The sequence below is a fragment of the Pocillopora verrucosa genome, chromosome 7 (genome assembly GCF_036669915.1).
Source record: "Pocillopora verrucosa isolate sample1 chromosome 7, ASM3666991v2, whole genome shotgun sequence".
NCBI classification, from domain to species: Eukaryota; Metazoa; Cnidaria; class Anthozoa; order Scleractinia; family Pocilloporidae; genus Pocillopora; species Pocillopora verrucosa.
Genome location: NC_089318.1, coordinates 13,245,597 through 13,256,179, shown reverse-complemented (window position 1 = coordinate 13,256,179; position 10,583 = coordinate 13,245,597). Strand labels below are relative to the sequence as shown.

General features: G+C 40.8%; 1 protein-coding gene across 1 annotated transcript; it reads left to right on the top strand.

The window, feature by feature from the left end:
- The first annotated feature begins 37 nt into the window (after positions 1 to 37).
- LOC131778605 (crt homolog 2-like) lies at positions 38 to 4,996 on the top strand. Its single transcript, XM_059095026.2, has 6 exons — positions 38 to 1,342; positions 2,007 to 2,193; positions 2,538 to 2,734; positions 3,062 to 3,221; positions 4,118 to 4,263; positions 4,465 to 4,996. Exons 1-5 carry the CDS (start codon positions 828 to 830, stop codon positions 4,205 to 4,207), a joined length of 1,149 nt encoding a protein of 382 aa, XP_058951009.2. The 5' UTR covers positions 38 to 827; the 3' UTR covers positions 4,208 to 4,263; positions 4,465 to 4,996.
- The last annotated feature ends 5,587 nt before the right edge of the window (positions 4,997 to 10,583 follow it).

Below are 10,583 nucleotides of genomic sequence, written 5' to 3'. Positions count from 1 at the left end.
TGGCAAAACAGAAAAACATGATTTATTCCTAACAGAAAGACAAAACTGATTTGTTACCCTTAAATAACCCTGTGTGTCTTTGACAACTTATCAGCATCATCGAAATGTCTTATCATTATTATATCTGACATAGGATCAAGCCGTAAGAAAAACAAAAGGATTTCCTTTAGAAAAATAATGCAGAAGATTTCGTTGAAAAAAAGTGCATGGAAAGAATATGACCATCAATACATTTAAGGACTTCATCAACGAACAAGTCCTTTAGATCACTAGACGCTTTGGATGCTGCTGGTGAGTTGAGCCAGGTGCCTGTTTTGACAAAAATAGACGTATTTTTAAGCTTTTCCCGGTGAAATGGCATCTTGTGTTTCTTACGGCTTCATCCTTAGACAAATCCGGTCAGCAAAAGACATTTAGATGCTGCTGATAAGTTGTCATAGACACCCAGGCTCACTCAAATCTCAAATGAGCCTTGTCTCTGTTTTGGGAATAAGACGTACTTTTATATTTTACCGAAATTGTATCTTCTGAGTTCAACAGTGATGCAACAAATTTGTGCAAGTTGATCTTTGTGACGTAGATAAAGCCGAAAAGGGATAAACTTCATTTGTTCCACCTTATTACTGAACATTCTATGAAGAGCCCAGGAGTTTTAAGATCATGACGCAACTTACTTAACATATTGCAATCTTGCAACCGTAGAATATTTTCCCGAGGCCGATATCTTATCCGGCAGAGAAGAGTAAAAACCATTTCTCTCAAAATCAGTGAGAGAGTTTTCCTGGAGAATAATGCGCTTTGAATAATCACCTGCCAGTTCTTCAAAAATGAGTTCTTCCAGTATTTCTTATCCGATTTTGGAAGATAGTGATATGTCAAGCATTTCCAAATATTTCGATTCATCTTGTCCAAACTCACTTTATCGAAAACGAAATGTGGTTAAGATTGGATTCTGCGAAATTCGTCTGTACTGGACAAATTTGTTATTCGCTTTTGTCGCCATAGCCGGCAAAGTTGTAGAGAAGGTTTCCCTTCCGCTCTGGATCGACTCCGTAAATGGAAATCGTCCGGGAAAGTCAGTCGACAGTTACTTTGTGCTGTCTTTTACGAGTTTGTCTTTTGTCATAATATTTGGACTGGGAACGTTGTTTATTAAAATTTTTTCGCCTCAAGCTCTCGGCGAAACGGAAAAACGTTTTCCACACCTTCTGCTCTTCTCAGTTGGCTTCTGTCACGCTTTGAGTGGAGCTCTGGTTGTATTCGCAAGCAAAGGGTCAAGAACACCGCCATACCTTCAAGCGATTCTTGGAAACTTTATGATCCCTTGGACTATTCTATTCAGGTGAGTGGATTCTAAACAGCATAAGATGTTATTCAGCAAATAACACAGGCATACTCGGATATAAGAAGTTGGAGAGTTGCTCATACTACGACACTCCGATTAGCACTTCGGATGCTCTGTCACTGAGCTTCAAGTAGTCCTTAGGTCCTTGGTGACAAACTGCATATTGCTCAGTAGGATAGGAATGTTTGGATACTACTTCGTATGACACTTTCATTAGTTCTTTCTTTCAAAAAGTTCTTTCTGTATGCCAGCAGATCAACATGGAAATAAGTCATCATGTTCCCTTATGCTGACTTGCGGGATCGTCAAAATACGTCTCAACTCGTAAAAATACTCAGCGAAACTACGCACTTCTCTCCTTTAATAATTTCTATTAGCACATTACGTTAATTTTCAGTTCTTACCGTGACATCTCACGATCATTTCAGAATTGCGCGCAGAAATCTGCCTTCTCACCCTCCCTCCACCCACACGCCCTCCCTCCAGCCCCGCCCTCTCTCCACCCTCCTCCCGCCCCCCCCCCCCCTGCCCTTGCTCCATCCCCCCTTCTCCCCTCCTCCTCCGTTCCTCGTGAAAACCATTCTATTCCCTCCTAGTCCCAATCAGATCTGGGTACGAGATTACTCATCAACACTGCTGTTGGTTTTTTTTTCTCCCGAAGGTTGCTGATCGTTCGAAAGAAGCCCACCCTGCTGAAGTTGTCCTGTGGTGTCATCGTGGTTGTTGGTCTTTTTATTTGCCTCATCCCAACAATTTTTCCCAAAGTTGATCCCAAAGCCGAGAAAACGAAAAACAATGCTCAGGGTGTTTACAGAGTAATGTGGCCCATAATTTTCATGCTTGGCTTCGTAAGTAGGACTCAACGTCAAAAATAGTCAGAATTGTCATAGTACTATTTCAATTTTCTCTTATCTAGGTGAGCAATGCGAAATGGTTTGATTCTCACTAGCTTAACAAGATCATAATTTGACTTAAATGGTATGTGCGACACTCCTTTGTCTGCCACAATTATGAAAAGTTATCTTGAATTTTAAAAAGCGGTATTCCAACCAGGTGATGAATACACATAAACTTATCATTCAATTCTCTCAGCTGTAACACAAGAAAATGTGTAAAAACTAGAAAAGAGAATTTCTTGGCCGATCTTTGTTGTTAATGGGTCTTGCTGATTTTTTTTTATTTTACTCTTTAGGTTCCAGCAGCCGTTATGAACGTGATCGAAGAAAAGGGAGTGAAGATGGAAAGTCAATCCTCAAAGAAAGGCATCAACTTGTTGTATTTTCTATTTTGGATGTCTTCATATCAGCTGCTCTGTGTCGGACTTTTGTTTTGGTTGGACATTCTGCCGTGGTATGGAAATGTTAGCAATATCCAAGAGTTTGGGGAAAAGTGAGTTTTCGTTGAATTCTCTCTTTTTTTTTCTAAATAGCTGTTTAACTGAAACAAGATTTGACATCGCAAAACTCTATGCCAGGCTTATTTGCAAATCTACTGATTCATCACGGTTTCTAAAGCGACTATAATAACTGCATCTTTTTCTGGTTGGAAAGCTCGTACTTTTCGGGTTGCCCCTCGATAACTTGCCCAGATTGTTTGTCGGTATTCATTTATAAATATTCTTGGGTGGAGAGAGGCAGTTTGGGAGTTTAGAATGCTGACCTAGCCAGAGACCGATTGCAAAACTTTTTGCTCAACCGAATTATGTCTGATTTCTAGTTGGTGGTTTGGAGTTCAATGCTTCTTTGGCGCCGCAGGTTGTGACTCCACTTCAGGTACCAGAGGAACTATTTGTATCCTCATGCACGTTTTATCCTTTGTTGGTGGAGCCAATCTACTGAGACACGCCGAGGGAGCCACTTGGCTGGCTATTGTCACGGTAAGTGAACGATTTGATACTCATACTCTAGGAATTTTTTTCTTTCAGCTAGACACTCAGATTAAATTTAATTCTCCACGATTGTGGAACAGTGGCATTCGAATACGAGTATACTTTGATTGCGTGCCGTTAGATAAAAACAATTAGACAAATTAAACTTATGTTGGTGGAGCCAATCTACCGAGACACGCCGATAATCTAGGCATCATTTTTATCTTTACCTTGGCGCTCAATCGTGGAATAGGCGTATTCAAGCACATTTTAATTGTTAGCCGGGTGGTAAGTAGGAGGACTATTTCACGTGGTTTCCATGTGGGAACGCAAGGGAATCAGTCGTCGCCAACATTGTTTAGAGGGGGGAGAACATTGACTGGCAATTAACTTGCACTGAGGGGAGAATATTACAAAGCTTTATAGGGGGATCAATTAAACTATTTATCGTTGATCGATCTTTAAAGAATATTAGAGAAAAGATAAATGCACCACTAGCAAATGAACCAAAGTAAAAACAAGCTAACCGTTTGAAGTGCAGAAAAATGCAATTGAAAAGGTCGCCATCAGTGTCGGTAATGGGACACTGTCCAACATTTCCTCTTGGTTTAAATTTCATATCTGATTGATTGAGAGTGTGGCGCCTGTTTTCCAGTCCACAGGTTGATATAAAACACATACCAGTGTAATCTTGGTTTAATGTTTAAACCCAGTCAAAGTCTCCTCTATCAACGTGTGGTTTGTGAAGTACGGTACCACTTCTACGGGGAGTGAAGTTAGTTAGGCGTATAGGAAATAGTTAAATGGGTAACCTTGGAACTGAGAACATGAAAGGTGATGAGAAGAAATCTATTGTTGATATGTAGCCATTGATGATGAAATCATTTTATCTTCATATCCTGTAGTCACTGGTCACGCCACTGGGCTTCATTTTCTGGACATTGTTCAACGAAACACCATTCAAATGGCACCCCGCAAGTCACGTGAGCACTTAGTTCAGTATCGGTGCGTTAGCCATCATGGTTCCCGCCATTTTTGTTTACAACATGGGGTAAGGAAAAATGTCAACCGTATTCATCTGTTGAAATGCCGCGGCGTTTACTCAATTATTAGTGTTGTGTTATCAATGCCCACCAACCCCCCCTCCCCCCTCCCCCCTCCCCCCTTGCCCCTCTCCTTCAAAACATATTATGAGACGAGCGAAAACCGACCGGTTTCTCACGATGGCGTTTACTTCTCCTCTTTATCGCAGGGCACCAGAGATTTCGCTAGACACAAATAAAAATCAAAGTGGGGAGTATAACTCAGCGCTAGAACCAGAGCAACCTCTTCTCTGCAGCACGGAAAGCAGACTTTGAAAGACTTAAAAGCAGTTGCAGTTAGACCAGAAACTGTGTTTCAAGGATGCTTGTAAACAGCATTCATTTGCAAAGTGCTAACAGTTCGTCCGAAAAAAGGGGACAAGATCTGATTTTATCGCATGTTTAGAAAGAGATCCACAGCACAATTTGTTACTTAAAGTGTGGATTTCTCCACACTAATTTCAGATTAGCTTCTACATGATATCAAAGCAGTATGGCTAGGTTAACAGACAGATAAAGTATATTTCAAAAAACGCTGACCCATGCTAGCTTAACAGACAGATAAAGTATATTTCAAAAAACGCTGACAAAAAAATATGATTATAAAGTGCATAAGCAAATACAAAAAAAACTGGTGTGGATGAGTTTGCGATCGATTGAAAAAAATTGTATGTGTAATTTAACAGTATTGGTGTAAATGCTTGTGTGGTTCTTGAAAAATTAAAAGAAATTAAAGCAGTTTGTCTTTTAAGGCCAGCGTGAACAATTTTATTGATGCCACATCATCGGTTTCCTTTTTTTTTCTTTTTTTATTTATTCCATTCCTACTTACAGTAATTTTTGGTCATCTTAATCCTTACATGGCGACATTTGCAGTTGCACACATGTTAGCCTTTTTATTCTATCAGCGCCGTTGTGTGCACAATCATGTCCAGTGTGGCACTGCGATACTGCTACAGTTGACCAAATATTAATCGTAGGAGACAGGATGTACTTGAATATACTTGAAAGTTAAAATATTCCAGATACAGAGACGTCGTTCCTAATTTATTTGCCAAATGAAGCAAATGAAAGAAGTATAAAAATCCCAGGTTCTTCACATGTTGAATAATACTATGGAACAAACAAATAAACAAAGGCTTATTCCTTTTCGGCTTTATCAACGTCATGAAGCCTGGATTCCACAAATTTCCTTCATCCCTACTCTAATTCACATAGACACCATTATGGCAAAACATAAAGACATGTTTTTATTCCTAAAAGAAAGACAAAGCTGATTTGTTACCCTTGAATAACCCCGTGTTTCTTTGACAACTTATTAGCATCAACGAAATGTCTCTTTCTAGTTATCTATCTTGGGATCAAGCCTTAAGAAAAACAACAAGATTATCTATAGAAAAACGATGCAGGAGATTTCGTTGGAGAAAAGTGCATTGAAAGAATGTGACTATGCATGAATACATTTAAGGACTTCATCAACGAACAAGTCCTTTAGATCACTAGACACTTTGGATGCTGCTGCTGAGTTGAGCTACGTGCCTGTTGTGACAAAAATAGACGTATTTTTAAGCTTTGCCCGGCGAAATGGCATCTTGTGAATTACAGGATTTTATCAACCCAACATATCCTTTCGTGTTTCTTACGGCTTTATCCTTAGACAAATCCAGCCAGCAAAAGACATTTAGATGTTGATGATAAGTTGTCATAGACACCCAGGGTTACTCAAATCTCAAACTAGCCTTGTCTCTGTTTTAAGAATAAGACGTACTTTTATATTTTGCCAAATTTGTTTCTTGTGAGTTCAACAGTGATGCGACAATTTTGTGCAAATTGATCTTTGCGACGTGGATAAAGCCGAAAAGGGATAAACTTTATTTGTTCCACATTATTGCTGAACATTCTATGAAGAGCCCAGGATTTTTAAGATCATGACACAATTTACTTAACATATTGCGACCTTGCAACCGTATAATGTCATATTCAAGTATTTTCCCGAGGCCGAGATCTTATCCGGCAGAGAAGAGTAAAAAACCTTCTCTCAAAATCAGTGAGAGGGTTTCTCTGGAGAATAATGCGCTTTGAATAATCACCAGCCGGTTCTTCAAAAATGAATTCTTCCAGTATTTCTTATCCGATTTATGAAGATAGTGATATGTCAAGCATTTCCAAACATTTCGATTCATCTCGCCCAACCTCACTTTATCGAAAACGAGATGTGGTTAAGATTGGATTCTGCGAAATTCGTCTGTACTGGGCAAACTTGTTATTCGCTTTTGTCGCCATAGCCGGCAAAGTCGTAGAAAACGTTTCCCTTCCGCTCTGGATCGACTCCGTAAATGGAAATCATTCGGGCAAATCAGTCGACAGTTACTTTGTGCTGTCTTTTGCGAGTTTGTCGTTTGTCATAATATTTGGACTGGGAACGTTGTTCATTAAAATCTTTTCGCCTCAAGTTCTCGGCGAAACGGAAAAACGTTTTCCACACCTTCTGCTCTTCTTCATTGGCTTCTGTCACGCTTTGAGTGGAGCTCTGGTTGTATTCGCTAGTAAAGGGTCAAGAACACCGCCATACCTTCAAGCTATTCTTGGAAATTTCCTGATTCCTTGGACTATTCTATTCAGGTGAGTGGATTCAAAACAGTATAAGATGTTATTTAGCTAATAATACAGGCATACTCGGATATAAGAAGTCAGAGTGCTGCCAATATTACGACCCTTCGATTAGCACTTCGGATGCTCTGCCACTGGGCTTCAAGTAGTTCTTAGGTCCTTGGTGACAAACTTCAACTGGCATTACAATGTACTAAAACTGAAATCCGACGATCTACCGATACCGCTTTGGTTACGCTGCGTTGACGATACATTCACCGCCGTAAGACACGACGAAATCGACGCATTCCACCACCACCTTAACAGACAAAACACTGACATACAGTTTACCAGAAAGGTCGAAGAAAATGGTAAACTACCTTTTCTAGACTGCTTGGTAAGCCGTGACGACAACTCACTACAGACAACAGTCTACAGGAAACCGACACATACCGACAGATTACTGGACGAGTCATCCTACAACCCGACATCACACAAAGCCACAACTATCAGGACTCTCAAGCGACGAGCGCAACTAGCATGCAACGCGACAGACAGTTTATCCGACGAGAACAAGTACATTGACCGTGTTTTTTCAAAGAACAACTACAACAAAGACTTCATCCGACGAAACACTCACCGACCTACTAATGTTACCGAAGCCAACGACAACGCGACTCCTACGACTACAGCAACTATACCGTACATAAAGGGCATATCTGAGAACATCTCGTGCATCTTACAACCATTCAACTCCACGTCGCTCACACACCCATTACCACACCACGTCAATTACTGACTAACGTCAAAGACCAAGACGAACAGAGGAACAGACAGGGCGCAGTTTCTAGGATCGATTGCTCCGACTGCCATGCCTCCTACATCGGTGAGACTGGCAGAAACCTCACAACTAGACTGACTGAACACTAAATGAGCGACGAGGAAAGGCGATGTCAACAATCACATTGCTGAACATCACCGACTTACGAACCACACTATTGAGTGGGACTCTGCGTAATGCCTAATCCACAGCACCAACTACTTTCAACGACTGACTCTGGAAAGCTGGTTTACTAACTTGGAACAGACTCCCCTCAACAGGTGTCAACCACTACCGGCACCATACAAACGACTCATCCACGACATTAATATTACAAACGAACCGAACAGAACGACCTTCCAAGAATCGCTGGAAGGTATGGAGGTGTTCTTTACCTTTACTCGCGAATACAACCAGAGCTCCGTTCAAGAATTCACATAAGCCAACCAAGAAGAGTAGTAGGTGTGGAAAACGTTTTTCTGTGTACAGGCGAAAAGGTTTTAATGATCAACGTTCCCCGCCCAAATATTTTGACAATCAATTACCTCGCAAACGACTAAAGACAGGACAAAGTAACTGTCGACTGATTTTCCCAAATGATTTCCATTCACGGAATCGACTCAGCACACAATTGGTACGTTATAACCGACCTGCCCTGCTACAGCAAAAAATGTGAATGGCATGTTTTGCCAGAAACTAGTTTTTTTACCCTTGAGTAACCCTGGGTTGCCTAGAACGACTTGTCAGCATCATCGAAATGAGTCTTGCTAATCTTATGTCAAAGTATAAAGCCGTAAGAAAAGCAAAATGATTTCGGTTGGCTTGATGAAATCCTTAACTCTAATTTTCATGCTCATAATTTTTCCATTCATTTTTTTAAGCGAAATTTCCTGCATTATTTTTTTTTTCTTTCCTTTGTCTGGCCAAACCACGCAACGCCCCATTTCCATCGTGGGTGTGAATTTGTTGCGTGACAAAACCAACCAAGACTGCCGAGAAGATAGTATGTCGCTTGTAAATCTGTCACAGGGTGGCCAAATGACAAACTGAACAGCTATTACTAAGGGATGGGGGGGGGGGAGGGGAAATCTGAGCACACCACGCCGACGGGTAGTTCTGCTCTTAAGCCAAGGTTACTGCACAGTTAAAAAACAACAATGAACAAAAGTAATCCAAAAACTGCATGAATGAATAAGATTGAAAGAAAGTCTTTTTAAGTTCAAAGGCTGTACTTTTGTGTCACGCGAAACATTGTCTGAGGAAGGGGGGTGAGGGTACTGCCTAATTTTTTACTGATGGAGATGTTCTGCTGGACGGGGTTGCGTTTTGACAACTTGGGTTTCGTTTGCAACAGAGTTATTGGAATTTTCGGGATTTCGGAAGTCAGAAAATTCTGGTGAGTAAGGATTTGAAAATAGGAACCTGTTTTTTAAACTCCCCTAATTCCAGGATTTTCGCGTACAATGATGACCTACCTAAAAGGCTCTTTATTGTAGACGCATGATCAGAAATGACTAAGTTCGGACCCCGAAAATTAACTTTTGTCCCAAATTTGCCTTTAGGATGTGGTCTGACTGACCCGAATAGACTATAATGGGGAAGAGTTTCTGATAGGCATATATGCAGCAAAAATTGATCCAAATCTCCTCCCCCCTCCCTCGAGCCGGACTTATATCACCTGACGGACAATAACTCTTCACTTGACTCTGATGATGACCCTGCTCAGGTTGTAGAAAGGTCAGTCACCACTATGATCTCAATTCCAGCTAAATTCGAGCCATTTATTTCTTTGGACTAAAGCAAGCAAAAGTTGACATGGAATCTTTATAGAATTTGTTGATCGTTTCTTGTAGGTTGGTCTTTTTATGTAAGTGACCCCGTGAGTGTCTCTGTTGATGTGGCGAAGACAGCGTCACGCAATATTATTGTGTCGCGTGACGTGTCACATGATTCTTCATGTGACGCGCAAGCAAAGCTACAACCTTGAAAAGATATCATTGTTGTCTTGTCCATGTATGCAGATTTTCAATTGCTTTTGTTCATCGTCAGTTTTGATTAACTGTGCAGGGCGAAATTCCCAGTAAGTGTGGTGTGCTCAGCTTTCCCCCCTGAGGGGGTGTTGCTGATGTGCTGCCGGATGGAGTAGCAGCGTCACAACTGTATCGACCACAATGGGGTTGCATTTTCAGTAGAGTTATTAGAATGAGGGTAAAAAAAAAAGGGTTTATAGGATTTAAAAATATTTCATTCTACCAGAATGTTTGTACTGTGGGTGAGAGGTAAAATGTTCTACATTTAGTCTACGGTGTAGGGGCTCTGAGAGGCCAGCGGTTGTTTTGCTCACGTTTTGGCACAATGACAGCTCAGTAGACACTTTTAGATGATGTTGCTGCTCAGTTGTTATAGACACGCAAGGTTACTCAAGGGTAACGAATAAGCCACTTGCCTGTTTTGCAGAAATCGAAATATTTTTATGCTTTGCCATAATCGAATCTTGTGAATTAGAGGGCTTTATCAACCCAAAAAATCCTTGTTTTTTCTTACGTCTTTATCCTTCGACATATAATTACGAGCGAGAGACATTCCGATGATGCTAATAAGTTGTCATAGACACCCCAGTATTACAGGGTTACTTAAGGGCAAAAAATAAGCTGTTTCAGTAGCAGCGTAGCGTTTATAGTGTTCTGGCAGGAGAGCAGAGCGTGATGCTCTGGGAATAAAACTCTTAGGGGCCTTGTACATGAAGTCTACATGATGAGTTTTGTTCAAGAACGAGTTCATCCCGGTTGCCACATGATACCAGAGTAAAATTATTCGAAACGAGTCATTTCTGAAAGAGTTTATTGAGGTTTTCATTCCAGAACGAAACACTTATTCTGG

Excerpts from the sequence above, each read along its gene's own strand:
- LOC131778605 (XM_059095026.2), top strand. The coding sequence starts at position 828 with ATGAGTTCTTCCAGTATTTCTTATCCGATTTTGGAAGATAGTGATATG. Across the intron at positions 1,343-2,006 it reads CCTTGGACTATTCTATTCAG|GTTGCTGATCGTTCGAAAGA; the intron begins GTGAGTGGATTC and ends TTTCTCCCGAAG. Across the intron at positions 3,222-4,117 it reads CTTGGCTGGCTATTGTCACG|TCACTGGTCACGCCACTGGG; the intron begins GTAAGTGAACGA and ends CATATCCTGTAG.